Here is a 20952-nt window from a genome sequence, read left to right as displayed (position 1 = left end):
TCCTAGACTTGGCGCTCCAGTACCGCTTGCCGTGCGGTAGCAGAGAGGACAGTCTTTGACTAGGGTGGCTGGAGTCTTTTTTAGGGCCTTCCTCTGACACCGCCTGGTATAGAGGGCTTGGATGGCAGGAAGCTTGACCCTGGTGATGTACTGGGCCGTGCGCACTACCCTCTGCAGTGCCCTGCGGTCGGAGGCCGAGCAGTTGCCATACCAGGCAGTGATGCAACCCGTCAGGATGCTCTCAATGGTGCAGCTGTAAAACCTTTTGAGGATCTGAGGACCCATGCCAAATATTTTCTCTCAAACATTGAGACATTTGAGAGAAATAAGCTTTTTTTGCATATGGAAAATTTCAGGGATCTTATATTTCAGCTCATGAAACTTTTATATATTTTTTTATATTTATATTTTTGTTCAGTGTATAAAACGTCATGTAGATGTATATAATGAACAGACTAGGTCGATACCGCTCCTACACAGTCTAACAATACATCATGTAGATGTATATAATGAACAGACTAGGTCTATACTGCTACTACAGTTTGTTGTTAAAAAGTGGGATTAAAATGAATTTGTAAAAAATAGAATATTAGAAAAAGAAAAAGCGATTACAGCTGTGAGTCTTTCTGGGTGAGTCTCACAACTGGACTGTACAACATGTGCCCATTATTCTTAAAAAAAATCTTCAAGCTCTGTCAAATTGGTTATTGATCATTTCTAGACAACTATTTTCAGGTCTTGCCATAGATTTTCAAGCAGATTTAAGTCAAAACTGTAACTCGGCCACTCAGGAACATTCACTGTCTTCTTGGTAAGCAACTCCAACATATATTTGGCCTTGTGTTTTAGGTTATTGTCCTGCTGAAAGGTGAATTCATCTCCCAGTATCTGGTGGAAAGCAGACTGAACCAGGTTTTCCTTTAGGATTTTGCCTGTGCTTAGCTCTATTCCGTTTATTTTTTATCCTGAAAAACTCCCCAGTCCATAACGATTACAAGCATACCCATAACCTGCTGCAGCCACCACTATGCTTGAAAATATGGAGAGTGGTACTCAGTAATGTGTTGCATTGGATTTGCCCCAAACATAATACTTTGTATTCAGAAAAAAAAAGTAAATTGCTTTGCCACATTTTTTGCAGTATTACTTTTGTTCCTTGTTGCAAACAGGATGGATGTTTTGGAATATTCTGTACAGTCTTCCTTATTTGTGACTCGTTTCTGGAAACTAGGCGTATGTCAAGCGTCAATGCTTCAGAGGAGAGCCATTTGAACGTAAACTTAAAAACAAAATATCAAAAGTTTTTTTTTTGTGGCATAAATGCAATCTGGTACATGTGAACTTTCATGTGCCTTAATAACAAACTTGTATGCCATCTGTAAATACGAATTACATTTTTAATTGTGAACCTAGTTGGTTTAGCCACAGAAAAAGACAAGCAAACCTTCCTGCTAGCCATGATTGGCTGAGATAATGAGTGGCATGGTTGTAGTAGAACTGCATAAGTGTTGCTCTCCACTTTCTGGAGGACCGAGTTTTGAAATCAGTGAAATTAGAGTATGATAGCTAAGGAGATGGAGAAAATTCTGGCGTGTGTTGCAAATATGCAGACAGAGTCGAAAAGAGAACACACAGAAGGCTGTTGTATAAAACACCTGTTTCCGGATTACATCTTCAAACTAAAGGGCAACCATGGCATCCGTGACAGAGAGAGAGAAGCGTCCATCCATGTATACAGGTAAGAGAGTCTAGCTAGCTACATTTTCAGATATTACATGTTTCTAATTTTGTCAGTCGTTTTCAAGTTAAAGTGTAATGTTAGCTAGCTAACGCTAGCTGGCTAGCTAGCTAGCTAGCTAACGTTACGTGTATGATCTGTGTAGTAATATTATTCGTATCTCAGATCTGGCACTCCATATTAAATTTACGAACACACCCGTAGTATAAGCCAGCCTTTAGTCTTCAAATCTTTGGTTGTTTAGTACATAGCCTCACATGTGAATCCTTAAAGAGATGGGTGGGGCTAAGGCTTAAGAGGGTGTGAACGATGCTGAATGGGTGCTGACAAAGAAGAGTTCTCCAGTAGGTGTACCAAAACATTCAAGGGCATTTTCTCAAAAGTGAGGTTACAAGTTTATCAACTTTCAAAGCAGAATTACTTTCCCATTGTTCCTCAAATGCAGTGTATTATATACCATTTTCTAGCTCTGAGTCTCTACTTTTATCCAATGTAAAAAAAAAACAACACAATTTCAAATTTTGCTACATAAGACCGAATCGAGCCTTTCGGTCACATTTTCACTCTGTCAATTAGGTTAGTATTGCAGAGTAACTACAATGTTGATCCGTCATCAGTTTACACCTATCCCAGCCATTAAACTCTAACCGTTTTAAAGTCTCCAGTGGCCCAGTGGCGATTTTAGCATGTAAATCTTGGTGGGGCAAATATAAAGAAAATGTGGGATGCATGGTAGCAAAGCCACTACACAACACTAAGCAAAACAGTTAATTCAGCCTCATTTACTGCCTTTAAAAAAACATAGCTGATATGGCTGACTTGCTTAAACAAATGTGGTTTCTACTGACAAGTGAGATGTACAAACTATGGCATAAGGGGACGACAAGCGCATAAGAGGCAATCCATAATTTCGATTAAGACATTAATGAGCGAGCTAGGACAGATGTTGTCAATATAACTATTTGTTCAGCACTTTTGAAATGTACAGTGACAGAATTCAGAACATGGGCCATTCTTACAGTATTCTCCCTGTAGACCAAGTCAGAACTGATAAGGGGGCATATGAGCAGACAATGAAAGCTCTTACAATATTCAATGATTCAATTTCTCTAAAACAGGCTATAGGCTACATGTGCACCACCAAGTCAGAACAGTAGGTGAAATTAAGAGGGGAAAATAGACCAAATTATTAGGGTGAGGCACATGGGCAACTAACAGCTTACTACACAACATACACTTAGTATTACTTTCTTAGCTACAGTTTCCATATCTCCCAGGCATACTAAATCATTTATGCAGGTGCATACAATAGATTTTTGGACTCACCACTCATTGTTGAATTTGCGACTTGTTGTGTAATGTTTATGTCCAATGGCCACCAATACATTTTATCTATCATTTCTCTTCATTATTTCTCTTCATATGACAAGGATTAAAAATAATTTGCCAGTAGATTGTCGACATGATTCATGATGATGACTGCTCGCTAAGATTTTGAAATGATGATGTGAATATACTGTAGATGTAACGTAATTTGACGTCATTTTATCTGTGGCCAATGACCTTGAGCCTTCTTGGATGGGCACGTCTAATGTAACTCTATGGCAGCAACCAAGGGGCTTGAATTTTCCATGTCTATCCTTAGACTTGGCGGTGACGTAGTGTCCCCATGAGTGACAGAAAACTGAGCCAATCACGGCACAACGCTACATATTTTCTGCTGGCTTGCCCCACCACCACAGAAAGCACTGAGCAAGGTTGAAACACCTGCAATTTAGAGTTAACTTACTCAAGAAAACAAAAAATGAGATCATATTAACTCAATGATATATATATATATATATACACACACACACACACACACAGTCGTGGCCAAAAGTTTTGAGAATGACACAAATATTAATTTTCACAAAGTCTGCTGCCTCAGTTTGTATGATGGCAATTTGCATATACTCCAGAATGTTATGAAGAGTGATCAGATGAATTGCAATTCATTGCAAAGTCCCTCTTCGCCATGCAAATGAACTGAATCCCCCAAAAACATTTCCACTGCATTTCAGCCCTGCCACAAAAGGACCAGCTGACATCATGTCAGTGATTATTTTGTTAACACAGGTGTGAGTGTTGACGAGGACAAGGCTGGAGATCACCCTGTCATGCTGATTGAGTTTGAATAACAGAGTGGAAGCTTCAAAAGGAGGGTGGTGCTTGGAATCATTGTTCTTCCTCTGTCAAACATGGTTACCTGCAAGGAAACACGTGCCGTCATCATTGCTTTGCACAAAAAGGGCTTCACAGGCAAGGATATTGCTGCCAGTAAGATTGCACCTAAATCAACCATTTATCGGATCATCAAGAACTTCAAGGAGAGCGGTTAAATTGTTGTGAAGAAGGCTTCAGGGCGCCCAAGAAAGTCCAGCAAGCGCCAGGACTGTCTCCTAAAGTTGATTCAGCTGCGGGATCGGGGCACCACCAGTACAGAGCTTGCTCAGGAATGGCAGCAGACAGGTGTGAGTGCATCTGCACGCACAGTGAGGCGAAGACTTTTGGAGGATGGCCTGGTGTCAAGAAGGGCAGCAAAGAAGCCACTTCTCTTCAGTAAAAACATCAGGGACAGACTAATATTCTGCAAAAGGTACAGGGATTAGACTGCTGAGGACTGGGGTAAAGTCATTTTCTCTGATGAATCCCCTTTCCGATTGTTTGGGGCATCCGGAAAAAAGCTTGTCCAGAGAAGACAAGGTGAGCGCTACCATTAGTCCTGTGTCATGCCAACAGTAAAGCATCCTGAGACTATTCATGTGTGGGGTTGCTTCTCAGCCAAGGGAGTGGGCTCACTCACAATTTTGCCTAAGAACACAGCCATGAATGAAGAATGGTACCAACACATCCTCAGAGAGCAACTTCTCCCAGCCATCCAGGAACAGTTTGGTGACAAACAATGCCTTTTCCAGCATTATGGAACACCTTGCCATAAGGCAAAAGTGATAACTAAGTGGCCCGGGGAACAAAACATCAATATTTTGGGTCCATAGCCAGGAAAGTCCCCAGACTTTAATCCCATTGAGAACTTGTGGTCAATCCTCAAGAGGCGGGTGGACAAACAAAAACCCACAAATTCTGACAAACTCCAAGCACTTTGCATCAACTTCATGTCATTGTCAATAAAAGCCTTTGACACTTATGAAATGCTTGTAATTATACTTCAGTATTCCATAGTAACATCTGACAAAAATATCTAAAGACACTGAAGCAGCCAACTTTGTGGAAATTAATGTGTCATTCTCCAAACTTTTGGCCACGACTGTATATATATATTTTTTTATTTTATTTTTTACATTGTTTGCAAACTGATATATGACACGTATTAATGCAAAAATAAAATGCAAAACAGGCATGCCCCCCCAACTTTTTTGTTATTTAAAGGCAAGCCCCACCTTCCCTGAATGATGGGTTGCCACTGCATTGGCAACCCATCATGTAAATGAGAACTTGTTTTCAACTGGCCTACCTGGTTAAATAAAGGTGAAATAAAATACATAAAATAGAATTGGCCTCATGGTGAAATCCCTGAGCGGTTTCCTTCCTCCCCGGCAACCGAATTAGGAAGCATACCTGTATTTTTGTAGTGACTATTAATACACCATCCAAAGTGTAATTAACTTCACCATGCTCAAAGGGATATTCAATGTCTGCTTTTTTTATTTTTACCCATCTACCCTTCTTTGCGATGCATTGGAAAACCTCCCAGATCTTTGTGGTTGAATCTGTTTGAAATTCACTGTTTGACTGAGGGACCTTACAGATAATTGTATGTGTGAGGTACAGAGATGAGGCAGTCATTCAAAAATCATGATAAACACTATTATTGCACACAGAGTCCATGCAACTTATGTGACTTGTCGATGGCTGTGGCACATTTCTACTCTAGAACTTATTTAGGCTTGCCATAATAAAGGGATTGAATACTTGAGTCAAGACTTTTCCACTTTGACATTATGGGATATTGTGTGCCAGAGACACACACAAAAAAGTACATTTAAACCATTTTAAATTCAGGCTGTAACACAACAAAATGTGGAAAAAGTCAAGTGGTGTGAATACTTTCTGAAGGCAATGTACATCGCCTGTGAAAAGAGGCTAGTTGCTGTTCACCCAAAACAACACTTTCAGATGGGAATGTCCGTTCTGTTTGTCGATGGCTGTGGTAGAGTATACTGTTTCAGATGGGAATGTCCGTTCTGTTTGTCGATGGCTGTGGTAGAGTACTGTTTCAGATGGGAATGTCTGTTCTGTTTGTCGATGGCTGTGGTACAGTACTGTTTCAGATGGGGATGTCTGTTCTGTTTGTCGATGGCTGTGGTACAGTACTGTTTCAGATGGGAATGTCCGTTCTGTTTGTCGATGGCTGTGGTACAGTATACTGTTTCAGATGGGGATGTCTGTTCTGTTTGTCGATGGCTGTGGTACAGTACTGTTTCAGATGGGAATGTCCGTTCTGTTTGTCGATGGCTGTGGTACAGTACTGTTTCAGATGGGAATGTCCGTTCTGTTTGTCGATGGCTGTGGTACAGTACTGTTTCAGATGGGAATGTCCGTTCTGTTTGTCGATGGCTGTGGTACAGTACTGTTTCAGATGGGAATGTCCGTTCTGTTTGTCGATGGCTGAGGTAGAGTACTGTTACAGATGGGAATGTCCATTCTATTTGTGATGGCTGAGGTAGAGTACTGTTACAGATGGGAATGTCCGTTCTGTTGTCGATGGCTGTGGTACAGTACTGTTTCAGATGGGAATGTCCGTTCTGTTTGTCGATGGCTGTGGTACAGTATACTGTTTCAGATGGGAATGTCCGTTCTGTTTGTCGATGGCTGTGGTACAGTATACTGTTTCAGATGGGAATGTCCGTTCTGTTTGTCGATGGCTGTGGTACAGTATACTGTTACAGATGGGGATGTCTGTTCTGTTTGTCGATGGCTGTGGTAGAGTATACTGTTTCAGATGGGAATGTCCGTTCTGTTTGTCGATGGCTGTGGCACAGTATACTGTTACAGATGGGAATGTCCATTCTATTTGTCGATGGCTGTGGTACAGTATACTGTTACAGATGGGAATGTCCGTTCTGTTTGTCGATGGCTGAGGTAGAGTACTGTTACAGATGGGAATGTCCGTTCTGTTTGTCGATGGCTGAGGTAGAGTATACTGTTTCAGATGGGAATGTCCGTTCTGTTTGTCGATGGCTGTGGTACAGTCCTGTTTCAGATGGAAATGTCCATTCTGTTTGTCGATGGCTGTGGTACAGTCCTGTTTCAGATGGGAATGTCCGTTCTGTTTGTCGATGGCTGTGGTACAGTATGTATATGTATGTATTATTTGTAGCGTTGTACAGCTAAGCCCGAGTCATCTTCAGACACAACACATTTAAATATCTGGCTGTGTCATTATGACTTTGGAGAATTATTTGACACATTGAACGTATTTCATTTTGAACAATTATAGGTTTCAAAGCTAAACATGGAGAAGAAAATAGGGATAGAATAAAAGACAGATTGGATCCTGAAAAATTGACCGCAATAACTGGTGAGTAGGTTTTTGTTTGTTTATCGATGGCAAATTAGTATTTAACAGTGTGCGGGTGTCATGATATTGTTTATAAAAATAATATGAATTATGAAACAGTGGTGGAAAAAGTACCCAATTGTTATACTAGAGTAAAAGTAAAGATACTTTAATAGAAAATGACTCAATGTAACGGTTGTCGTAGGTTAGAGACCAAGACGCAACAGGGAAGTGTATACTCATCTTCTTTTTTTAATATTGAAGAAGGTGAAACAAAATGAAACACGTATACAATTACGAAAATGGCACAAACAGTTCTGTCAGGTGAAGACCACAAAACAGAATACAACTACCCACAATCCAAACACACCCCTAATTATAGGACCTTCAATCAGAGGCAACGATAGACAGCTGCCTCCAACTGAAGGCCCCAACACCAATTAACTAAACATAGAAATACAAATGACTAGACAGAACATAGAAATAAACTAACATAGAACAATAACCAAAACCCTGGACTAATAAATCAAATACCCCTCTCTACATGGACACATACACACAACCACCCTGAACCACATAAAACAAATACCCCCTGCCATGTCCTGACCAAACTAAACACTAACAAATAACACCTTTACAGGTCAGAACGTGACACTCAAGCAAAAGTCACCCAGTAAAATTCTACTTGAGTAAAAGTATTTGGTATATACTTAAGTGTCAACAGTAAATGTAATTGCTAAAATATTCTTAAGTATCAAAAGTTAAAGTATAAATAATTTCAAATTCCTTATATTAAGAAAACTGGACGGCACGATTTGATTGTTTCTTAAATTAATACTCTCAGACAGCATTTACAAACGAAGCATGTGTTTAGAGAGTCCACCAGATCAGAGGTGGTAGGGATGACCAGGGATGCTCTCTTGATAAGTGTGTGAATTACAATATTTTCCTGTCCTGCTAAGCATTCAAAATGTTACGAGTACTTTCGGGTGTCAGGGAACATGTATGGAGTAAAAAGTACATTATTTTCTTTAGGAATGTAGTGAAGTAAAAGTACAGATTCCCCCCCCCCCCCCTCCCAAATACAACTTAAGTAGTACTTCAAGTATTTTTACTTAAGTACTGTACACCACTGGTTATAAATGACTCATGGCAGAAAGAATGGTGAATATTATTCCAGACACTGACATGGCTTAAAAAGGGATACTGCGAGATTGAGATTTGTTATTTTTCTACTTACCTAGAGTCACACAAACTCATGATAAGCATTTTTATGTCTCTGCCAAAAATATAAAAAATGTCTCCCGGTACTGTAGCCAGCTCCTCTCAGAAGCAGAGAGACCTTCTAAGACCCAAAATGTCTCCCGGTACTGTAGCCAGCTCCTCTAAGAAGCAGAGAGACCTTCTAAGACCCAAAATGTCTCCCGGTACTGTAGCCAGCTCCTCTCAGAAGCAGAGACCCGACCCTGTCTCCCGGACGAGCCAGCCCCCAGAAGCGGGCCTGCTGCTCCCGGTACTGTAGCCAGCTCCTCTCAGAAGCAGAGAGACCTTCTAAGACCCAAAATGTCTCCCGGTACTGTAGCCAGCTCCTCTCAGAAGCAGAGAGACCTTCTAAGACCCAAGATGTCTCCCGGTACTGTAGCCAGCTCCTCTCAGAAGCAGAGAGACCTTCTAAGAACCAAAATGTCTCCCTTCTAACTACTCTAAAGCTTGGTGGTCTTTAGTCATCAATATTTTTGAAGTTTGTTCATTTTACTGATAATCATAAGGAGATTCTATCCACTTCCTCATTCTCTGTCTCGTTGTCGCATAGAGATCGCAACATTGTATCAGTCTCATTATGGAGTCTGTCAGTGTACAGGCAGTGCCATTGTATCTATGTCAATGTTGTGAGCAGAGTGTGGGAGCCGTATGTGTACTCCCTGATGCACTTTGAGTCCATGTGATATGAAGAATTTGTTTCCACATTATGAGCAGTGGTAAGAAATCTCCCTTGTGTGTTACCTCATGGTCTTTCCCTAACTGGGTAAATATCTTTCCACACTGAAAGCATTGGTAAGGTTTCTCTCCAGTGTGGCTTCTTTCATGTAATTTCAGTTGCCTTAACCAGGCACATATCATTCCACAGTGGGAACAGTTCCAAAAGGCTTCTCCCTAGTGTGTATTTTCTCATGCTGCTTCAGTTTCCCTAACTTCTTAAAACTCCTTTCACAATGGGAACCCTGGAAACGCTTCATTACAGAGTGTGTTAGCTCATGATATTTCAGGGTCCCTGATGAGGTAAAACTCTTTTCACAGTGGGAACAGTGGTAGGGCTTCTCTCCTGAGTGTTTTCTCTCGTGTTGTTTCATGTTACTTGACTCTGAGAAACTCTTTCCACACTGGGAGCAATGATAAGGTTTTTCTCCTGTGTGTGTCCTCTTATGCTTTTTCAAGTCCCCTGATGAGGTAAATCTTTTCCCACAGTGGGAGCAGTGGTAGGGTTTTTCTCCTGTGTGTATTCTCTTATGTTTTTTCATGTCCCCTAGCTGGGTAAACATTTTTCCACACTGGGCGCATTGATAGGGCTTGTCTCCTGAGTGTATTCTCTCATGTTTTTTCAGGTTACATGACATGGTGAAATTCTTTCCACACTGGGAGCAAAGGTAAGGTTTTTCTCCTGTGTGTGTTCTTTTATGATATTTTAAGTGTGCAGCTTGGGTAAAACGCTTTCCACACTGGGAGCATTGGTAGGGCTTCTCTCCTGAGTGTGTTCTCTCATGCCGTCTCAGGTGGTTTAATCGGCTAAATCTCTTCCCACAGTCTGAGCACTGGTAAGGTGGTACTCCAGAGTGAATTATTTTATGTTTTTTCAGATAATCCAATGAGGAAAAACTAGACTTTTCTCCTGAGTGTATCCTCTCATGTTTTTTCAGGTTGCCTAACTCAGTAAAACACTTTCCACACAGGGAGCAGAGGAAATACTTTTTCCCTGTGTGTGTTCTCTCATGTCGTTTCAGGGACCCTAATCGGGTAAAACTCTTTGCACACTGAGAACAGTTATAAGGTGTCTCGCCTGAGTGTATTCTCAAGTATTCGGAAGAGGAAAATCTCTTTCTACATTTAGTGCATTGGTTAAGCTTCTCTCCTATGTGTATTCTCTCATGCGTTCTCAAATTCCCTAACTGGGAGCAACTCTTCCCACACTGAGAGCAGTGGTAAGGCTTCTCTCCAGTGTGTGTTCTCTTATGGTCTTTAAGGTACCCTAACTGGGTAAAACACATTCCACACTGGCAGCATTGGAAAGGATTTTCTCCTGTGTGTGTTCTCTCATGCCTTTTCAGGTTCCATAACCTGGTATATTTCTTTCCACACTGAGAGCAGTGGTGTTGTCTCGCTGGTTTGGACAGCTCTGGCTCTGGTTCGCCTGAAGGAGTCTTGCTGCTGTCAGAGTGAGAGTCTGGTCTCTCTCCTGCCAAAGACAAAAATAGGAGACTATTTAGTTTAACACTAATGTATCTGTTTGGCACTCAGCATTTAGGAGATAGATTGGGAATAAGGCCCTGGACTAGTGTCCTGTCTAGGGGGTGTACTGGTACATCAAGCTGCCTCACTACAGAAAAAATAAAACGGACGAGGTCTATACTGCTCCTACACGGTGTAACAATACATCATGTAGATGTATATAATGAACAGACTAGGTCTATACTGCTCCTACATGGTGTAACAATACATCATGTAGATGTATATAATGAACAGACTAGGTCCATACTGCTCCTACATGGTGTAACAATACATCATGTAGATGTATATAATGAACAGACAAGGTCTATACTGCTCCTACACGGTGTAACAATACATCATGTAGATGTATATAATGAACAGACTAGGTCTATACTGCTCCTACATGGTGTAACAATACATCATGTAGATGTATATAATGAACAGACTAGGTCTATACTGCTCCTACATGGTGTAACAATACATCATGTAGATGTATATAATGAACAGACTTGGTCTATACTGCTGCTACATGGTGTAACAATACATCATGTAGATGTATATAATGAACAGACTAGGTCTATACTGCTACTACATGGTGTAACAATACATCATGTAGATGTATATAACGAACAGACTAGGTCTATACTGCTCCTACATGGTGTAACAATACATCATGTAGATGTATATAATGAACAGACTAGGTCTATACTGCTCCTACATGGTGTAACAATACATCATGTAGATGTATATAATGAACAGACTAGGTCTATACTGCTCCTACATGGTGTAACAATACATCATGTAGATGTATATAATGAACAGACTAGGTCTATACTGCTCCTACATGGTGTAACAATACATCATGTAGATGTATATAATGAACAGACTAGGTCTATACTGCTCCTACATGGTGTAACAATACATCATGTAGATGTATATAATGAACAGACTAGGTCTATACTGCTCCTACATGGTGTAACAATACATCATGTAGATGTATATAATGAACAGACTAGGTCTATACTGCTCCTACATGGTGTAACAATACATCATGTAGATGTATATAATGAACAGACTAGGTCTATACTGCTCCTACATGGTGTAACAATACATCATGTAGATGTATATAATGAACAGACTAGGTCTATACTGCTCCTACATGGTGTAACAATACATCATATAGATGTATATAATGAACAGACTAGGTCTATACTGCTGCTACATGGTGTAACAATACATCATATAGATGTATATAATGAACAGACTAGGTCTATACTGCTCCTACATGGTGTAACAATACATAATGTAGATGTATATAATGAACAGACTAGGTCTATACTGCTGCTACATGGTGTAACAATACATCATATAGATGTATATAATGAACAGACTAGGTCTATACTGCTCCTACATGGTGTAACAATACATCATGTAGATGTATATAATGAACAGACTAGGTCTATACTGCTCCTACATGGTGTAACAACAATACATCATGTAGATGTATATAATGAACAGACTAGGTCTATACTGCTCCTACATGGTGTAACAATACATCATGTAGATGTATATAATGAACAGACTAGGTCTATACTGCTCCTACATGGTGTAACAATACATCATGTAGATGTATATAATGAACAGACTAGGTCTATACTGCTCCTACATGGTGTAACAATACATCATGTAGATGTATATAATGAACATCTACTAGTGTCGTTCCACATTTGAATTATTCTGTTGCATTAATCAAATCTTTTTACAATCAGCACCTGTGTTTGTTTCTATGACATGGTGGAACTACGGGGCATTCATGTACTCCTTGGAAGTGGGAAACTGGTTCAAGTGCTTTTTAAGTCGGACCAATTCTTCAACTAATACGATTTTAGCTAGCTTGATAAGATAGGTAACTTTATTATTAGCAATGTTAGCTTATCTTATTTAAAGTAACTGTCCACTGTTTCCAGATTTCTACGAAATATGACCGATATACAGTGAGCACCATAATTCATTGGACAGTGACCATTTTTTTGTTATTTTGGTTCTATACTCTAGCACTTTGAGTTTGAAAGGATACAATGACAACGAGGGTGAAGTGCAGACTGTCAGCTTTAATTTGAGGGTATTTTCATACATATCGGATGAACCGTTTAGAAATGACAGCACCTTTTGTACATGGTCCCCCCTATTTTAAGGCACTACAAGTATTCGTTGAATTGGCTTCACAGGTGTGTTCATTTGTGTCGTTAGTGAATGCAGGAGCGCTGTTGATGAACAGTATTGATTCAAGACTTTGCTATTGCCTTTGGAGGTTGTTGTTGGGGTGTGACAACATGAGGAAGACAGCAGTGTCGATGCAAATGAAGCTGGCCGTCATAAGGCTCAGAAAAGAAAATCAATCAATCAATCAGGAACATTGCAAAAACACTGGGCACGCCCAAGTCAACAGTTTGGTTCATCATTAACAAGAAAAAAAACAACCGGTGAACTCAATTATGTCAAAAGACCCGGTAGACTGAGGAAGACCACTGTAGTGGATGACCGGAGAATACTCTCTATGGTGAAGAAAACCCCCCTGACAACAGCCCAACAGATCAAAAACACTCTCCTGGATGCAGGTGTAGATGTGTCAAAGTCTACCATACGTAGAAGACTACACCAGCAGGACTACAGAAGGTACACTACAAGATGCAAACCACTGATAAACCTGAAGAACAGAAAGGCGAGATTACAGTTTGCTAAAAAGCACCTAAAAGAGCCCCAAGAGTTCTGAAAAAAAAAGTATTGTGGACAGATGAAACAAAGATAACATGTACAAGAGTGATGGAAAGAGGAAAGCGTGGAGAAAAAAAAGACATGCCCATGATCCAAAGCATACCACGTCATCCGTGAAACATGGTGGAGGGGGTGTTATGGCTTGGGCCTGTATGGCTGCCAGTGGAAAAGGCTCACTTGTCTTCATCGATGATGTGATTGCAGACGGAAGTAGAACAAGGAATTCTGAAGTCTAGAGAAATATACTGCTCAAAAAAAATAAAGGGAACACTTAAACAACACATCCTAGATCTGAATGAAAGAAATAATCTCATTAAATACTTTTTTCTTTACATAGTTGAATGTGCTGACAACAAAATCACACAAAAATAATCAATGGAAATACAATTTATCAACCCATGGAGGTCTGGATTTGGAGTCACACTCAAAATTAAAGTGGAAAACCACACTACAGGCTGATCCAACTTTGATGAAATGTCCTTAAAACAAGTCAAAATGAGGTTCAGTAGTGTGTGTGGCCTCCACGTGCCTGTATGACCTCCCAACAACGCCTGGGCATGCTCCTGATGAGGTGGCGGATGGTCTCCTGAGGGATCTCCTCCCAGACCTGGACTAAAGCATCCGCCAACTCCTGGACAGTCTGTGGTGCAACGTGGCGTTGGTGGATGGAGCGAGACATGATGTCCCAGATGTGCTCAATGGGATTCAGGTCTGGGGAACGGGCGGGCCAGTCCATAGCATCAATGCCTTCCTCTTGCAGGAACTGCTGACACACTCCAGCCACATGAGGTCTAGCATTGTCTTGCATTAGGAGGAACTCAGGGCCAACCGCACCAGCATATGGTCTCACAAGGGGTCTGAGGATCTCATCTCGGTACCTAATGGCAGTCAGGCTACCTCTGGCGAGCACATGGAGGGCTGTGCGGCCCCCCAAAGAAATGCCACTCCACACCATGACTGACCCACCGCCAAACCGGTCATGCTGGAGGATGTTGCAGGCAGCAGAACGTTCTCCACGGCGTCTCCAGACTCTGTCACGTCTGTCATGTGCTCAGTGTGAACCTGCTTTCATCTGTGAAGAGCACAGGGCGCCAGTGGCGAGTTTGCCAATCTTGGTGTTCTATGGCAAATGCCAAACGTCCTGCACGGTGTTGGGCTGTAAGCACAACCCCCACCTGTGGACGTCGGGCCCTCATACCACCCTCATGGAGTCTGTTTCTGACCGTTTGAGCAGACACATGCACATTTGTGGCCTGCTGGAGGTCATTTTGCAGGGCTCTGGCAGTGCTTCTCCTGCTCCTCCTTGCACAAAGGCGGAGGTAGCGGTCCTGCTGCTGGGTTATTGCCCTCCTACGGCCTCCTCCACGTCTCCTGATGTACTGGCCTGTCTCCTGGTAGCGCCTCCATGCTCTGGACACTACACTGACCGATATACAGTGAGCACCATAATTCATTGGACAGTGACCATTTTTTTGTTATTTTGGTTCTATACTCTAGCACTTTGAGTTTGAAAGGATACAATGACACTACACCGCATTGATGTGCCATCCTGGATGAGCTGCACTACCTGAGCCACTTGTGTGGGTTGTAGACTCCGTCTCATGCTACCACTAGAGTGAAAGCACCGCCAGCATTCAAAAGTGACCAAAACATCAGCCAGGAAGCATAGGAACTGAGAAGTTGTCTGTGGTCCCCACCTGCAGAACCACTCCTTTATTGGGTGTGTCTTGCTAATTGCCTATAATTTCCACCTGTTGTCTATTCCATTTGCACAACAGCATGTGAAATTTATTGTCAATCAGTGTTGCTTCCTAAGTGGACAGTATGATTTCACAGAAGTGTGATTGACTTGGAGTTACATTGTGTTGTTTAAGTGTTGCCTTTATTTTTTTGAGCAGTGTATTTTATCTGCTCAGATAAAACCAAATGCCTCCGAACTCATTGGATGGAACTTCATCATGCAACAAGACAATGACCCTAAACATACTGCTAGAGCAACGAAGGGGTTTTTGATGGCCAAAAGTGGAAAATCCTTGACTGGCCGAGTCAATCACCGGATCTGAATCCAATTGAAAATGCATTTTACATGCTGAAGAGGAGACTGAAGGCAATAAGTCCCCGAAACAAGCAGGAACTGAAGATGGCTGCAGTACAGGCCTGGCAGAGCATCACCAGGGAAGATACCCAGCGTCTGGTGATGTCGATGCATCGCAGATTTCAAGCAGTCATTGCATGCAAAGGATATGCGACCAAATATTAACAATGATTACTTCATTCTAAATTATGTTAAACTGTCCAATGTTTTTTGATGCACGAAAATGGGGGGGGAGGCTATGTACAAAAGCTTCTATAATTTATAAACGGTTCATCCGATATGTATGAAAATACCCTCAAATTAAAGCTGACAGTCTGCACTTCACCCTCATTGTCATTGTATCCTTTCAAACTCAAAGTGCTAGAGTACAGGAGCAAAATAACAAATAAATGGTCAGTGTCCAATGAATTATGGTGCTCACTGTATAAGTACAATAGGAGTTAAATAGTTTTCCTTCCAACAAAATTGTAATTAAGTTAAAAAGCAGCTTTTCTGTGTTGGAATGGTGTGGGCGTATAATGGTCACAAAAAAATATTCATGCAAGTAGACTGCTGATTGGACAGCTCATCCTTCTCAGGAGGATGACATCATCCTCTATGACAGTGGTTCCCAACTCCAGTCCTCCAGTACCCCCAACAGCACACATTTTGTTGTGGCCCGGGACACCTGATTCTACTTGTCAACTAATCATCAACCCCTCAATGAGTCTATACTCAACATCCCACTAGAGGGCAAAATAAATATAGATTTTTTAAACGTGATTTGAAGCTCTACATCATTTGTTTTTAAAATCTCAATGGTGTCTTTAAGTCCTTAGATGTTTAGGTCATGAAGAGGACAGAACCAAGACAAGGAAGAATAATTTTGATCTGGATTAAATGCCTCAGGTTAAATATATATATATATATATATATATATAAATCATCTGTGGCGTTGTGTTGTGTCATCTATCTATGACATCATCTGTGGCGTTGTGTCATCTATCTATGCCTCAGGTCATTTAATTTACACAATAAGGCAGGTGAATTTGTGAATTATCATGAATAACACAAGGGCTGTTGTTAGTGTGTTATTCACCATAATCCACAGGTTTGAGTGCCTTATTGCATTTAGAAAACATTTTAAAAAGAGGAACTACATGTTTTCATTAAAAACATTATTTTAATGAGTAGGGGAGATCACGGGCAATTGTACTTTTTTGGGGTGTTTTACTCAATTTCTCAGAAACACTTGAACTAGGCAAATTCATTGTTTGAAATAACAAACGCACATCTGTCTCATAATCATTCATACCATTTATAGGTCTGTGCATAAAATGGTCAGATCACAATATTGATTTTAATCTGAGAAGTCTGGACTTTACATTTGCCCCCCGTGCCAGGGCCAATTGTAACAGTCGATGTAACACCGAAAAATTGTACTAAATAAATCTACTTAACTTCAAAACCATTCATGTTTATGAATTATCATAGACGTATGTAATGATTTTGCTAGAAATATAAGTATTTTTATGTACGTAACCAATATTTACGGTAACAGCCCTGTTTTTGCATTGCCATTCATTTCCTCTCAAAACATCTGTCTGATGGCCATCATGGTGCCCATATCTCTTTAGAACTTGTTTGGCTGCTACAGGACCCCAAGGCTGGTTAAAGTGAGTATATGATCATTCATGTATAATTTATACTATCCTAAAGTTAAATCACTAGTTGTTTTCATAATTTGGCTGCTTGGCTTAGGGCAATGTTAACACTGCGTTGGGGGCAATTGTAACAAGGTGTTAACCAACCCAGCTGTCATGACAACACCTCGTGTGCCTAGCAAGAGACAACAATAGCGGAACATGTCAATCATGCTAGTTTGAATTCTTGGACATTAATGTTCAGGACTGTATAAGGAAAATAAAGCCGGCGGGGGGAAAAACGACTTTCACCCCTAAAAAACAAACATTTTAAAACTTTCAAGCAGGGAGTGAATCTAAATGGACATGTACTGGATGAGTTTCATCAGTCTGTCTTGTTTCTGTTTGGAGAAATTCAAAGTTTTATAATTGCCCCCGGTCTCCCCTAAATTAGTTTTATTTCATCTTTCCAGCAGAGGATATAGTGCGGACACACAATGCATTCGGAAAGTATTCAGACCCCTTCACTTTTTTGTTACGTTACAGCTTTATTCTAAAATTGATTAAATTGTTGTTTTTTTCCCCTCATCAATCTACACACAATACCCCGTAATGACATCACAATATCCCATAATGACATCACAATATCCCATAATGACATCACAATACCCATAATGACATCACAATACCCAATAATGACAAAGCAAAAACAGGTTTTTAGACATTTTTGCACAAAGAAACTGAAATATCACATTTACATGAGAATTCAGACCCTTTACAGTACTTTGTTGAAGCACCTTTGGCAGCGATTACAGCCTCTGGTCTTCTTGGAAATGACCCTACAAGCTTGGCACACATGTATTTGGGGTGTTTCTCCCATTCTTCTCTGCAGATCCTCTCAAGCTCTGTCACGTTGGATGGGGAGCGTCACTGCATGACGCTTCACCGTAGGGATGGTGCCAGGTTTCCTCCAGACGTGACACTTGGCATTCAGGCCAAAGAGTTCAATCTTGGTTTCATCAGACCAGAGAATCTTGATTCTCATGGTCTGAGAATCATTCAGTGCCTTTTGGCAAACTCCAAGCGGGCTGTCATGTGCCACTTTAACTAAAGAGTGGCTTCCGTCTGGCCACTCTACCATAAAGGCCTTATTGGTGGAGTACTGCAGAGATGGTTGTCCTTCTGGAAGGTTCTCCCATCTCCAAAGAGGAACTCTGGATTTCTGTCTCCCCTGATTCACAGTTTGGCCGGGAAGCCAGCTCTAGGAAGAGTCTTGGTGGTTCCAAACTTCTTCCATTTAAGAATGATGGAGACCACTGTGTTCTTGGGGTGCAGACATTTTTTGGTACCCTTTTCCAGATCTGTGCCTCGACACAATCCTGTCTCTGAGCTCTACGGATAATTCCTTCGACCTCATGGCTTGGTTTTTTACTCTCACATGCACTGTCAACTATGGGACCTTATATAGACAGGTGTGTGCCTTTCCAAATCATGTCCAATCAATTGAATTTACCACAGGTGGACTCCAATCAAGTTGTAGAAACATCTCAAGGATGATCAATGGAAACAGGATGCACCTGAGCTCAATTGAGTCTCACAGCAAAGGGTCTGAATACTTATATAAATAAGGTATGTGTTTTTTATTTTTAATACATTTGCAAACATTTCTAAAAACCTGTTTTCGTTTAGTCATTATGGGGTATTGCGTGTAGATTGATGAGAATTTTTATTTATTTAATTCATTTTAGAATATGGCTGTAATGTAACAAAATGTAGAAATAGTCAAGGGGTCTGAATACTTCCCGAATGCACTGTAACAGTATATTGACCTAAGAGTACTTCCCGAATGCACTGTAACAGTATATTGACCTAAGAGTACTTCCCGAATGCACTGTAACAGTATATTGACCTAAAAGTACTTCCCAAATGCACTGTAACAGTATATTGACCTAATGCACTGTAACAGTATATTGACCTAAGAGTACTTCCCAAATGCACTGTAACAGTATATTGACCTAAGAGTACTTCCCGAATGCACTGTAACAGTATATTGACCTAAGAGTACTTCCCGAATGCACTGTAACAGTATATTGACCTAAGAGTACTTCCCGAATGCACTGTAACAGTATATTGACCTAAGAGTACTTCCTGAATGCACTGTAACAGTTTATTAACCTAAGAGTTATGAAAGTTGGTAGAATTGTCTTCATAATGATTCCACAGCTGTAAGTATTCACTCTGGGGTGAATTTGTAATTAAATGTTATATATATAATGTTTCTTTCACTTTGAAAATGTGGAGCCGATTGTGTAGGTAAGTAGGGACAAATATCAAATGTAATCTCTTTTTTTGTTTTAATTTTAGGGCAGCAAAATGCAGACTTTCATTAGTCACTGTAGCAAGGTTTATACAAATGCCCTCTATTGGAAACCATATACTTGACTAGATCTATGGGGTTGTCCTGTCTAGACACATTTTTTTACAGGAATGGGGAAGGATTGTTGATATGGATTTAATGAATTGTGTATGAATAGGTAATATAATGGGAAGCCTTTTAATCCATTAACGTTTGGTTGGTTGACCACCATTCTTTGTACCTTTAAACAGTTCCTACAATACAGAACAACATAGTCAAGTGTCGAATGCTCTTTTAAAAACCAGACATTAGTTCAACAACTGCAGAATTTGTGGCCCTGTTTTTAAGATGGTACTCACTGGTGTTAATCAGATTTCTAGTCTTCTCTAATTCTCCCTCTTCCTCATCCAATGTGACAGTAATCTCCCCTTCTTCCTTCACTCCAAACACTTCTTCCACTGTGACCGTCAACTCCCCCTCCTCCTCTTTCACTCCAAACACTGCATCCTGCTCTTTCTCCTCCTTCAACCTGAACGATTCTTCTTCTTTCACTGTAACGTCTTTCTCTTCTTCTTTCACTGTAACAGCCTCATCCTCTACTTCTTGTTTAACTGTGACAGCTTCTTCTTCCTTCTCTTCTTTCGCGAGAGATTCTTTCTCTGTCCAGCAGACCTCCTCTTCTTTAGCAGGGAGGGAGTAGTTTAGGGAACTCATGGTCGGGGATGTTAGTTAGCTGGTTAGCATTAATGATTAGCCGAGTGCTACTTCTGATTTAACCAGTCAGCTAGCTAACTACTAGCAACGTAAAATGAAATTAAATGCGGCAACCAGCTATTCGACAGACTTGTGTTTCAAACACATTGGCTAATATACACCGACAGTGGCTAAATAATTTTAGTGTTTCGGCTGTTAGCTAACAAGCTACGGAGGTGGATGACCAACTGTTGTTGTTGTTGAAGAATCGTCCCGTCCACTAGATTAGACGTCATGCTGGTAGCTTCACCTGAAATACACACACCGCCATCTGCTGACTGGAGTGGATAAAGCAGTTCAGAGAATTACAAATGTTTATTTTTATTAAATAGTATTATTATATTGCGACATACAAAGAGAAGTACGTTGGCGTATGCCGCCACTACAATAAAAAAATATATAATGACGAGATAAGATCACATTATTAGGAAATAGTTCAATTACTTGTTATAATGAAATAATCCATGATCTCGTTATTATGAGAAAGATCATGTTACAACAAGAAATATGTCGTTATTACGAGAAAGATCATGTTATAACAAGAAATATGTCATTATTACGAGAAAGATCACA

At 40.6% G+C, this 20952-nt stretch overlaps 1 protein-coding gene across 1 annotated transcript; it reads right to left on the bottom strand.

The window, feature by feature from the left end:
* Positions 1-8808: 8808 nt before the first annotated feature.
* LOC145862731 (uncharacterized) lies at positions 8809-20584 on the bottom strand. Its single transcript, XM_082967810.1, has 2 exons — positions 19986-20584; positions 8809-10746 (listed from the first exon to the last, which is right to left on the bottom strand). The coding sequence occupies exons 1-2, from the start codon at positions 20338-20340 to the stop codon at positions 9413-9415; spliced, it is 1689 nt and encodes a 562-aa protein (XP_082823936.1). The 5' UTR covers positions 20341-20584; the 3' UTR covers positions 8809-9412.
* Positions 20585-20952: the final 368 nt, after the last annotated feature.

This window comes from Salmo salar, chromosome 02 (assembly GCF_965601325.2).
Source record: "Salmo salar chromosome 02, fSalSal1, whole genome shotgun sequence".
In the NCBI taxonomy this organism is placed as follows: Eukaryota; Metazoa; Chordata; class Actinopteri; order Salmoniformes; family Salmonidae; genus Salmo; species Salmo salar.
Note: the sequence above shows the minus strand (reverse complement) of the source record. Positions and strands in the feature narration are given on the sequence as shown.

Coding starts and splice junctions, on each gene's coding strand:
- LOC145862731 (XM_082967810.1), bottom strand. CDS start 20,340: ATGAGTTCCCTAAACTACTCCCTCCCTGCTAAAGAAGAGGAGGTCTGC. Junction 10,747..19,985: donor TAGAAATCTGATTAACACCA/GTGAGTACCATC, acceptor TGTCTTTGGCAG/GAGAGAGACCAGACTCTCAC.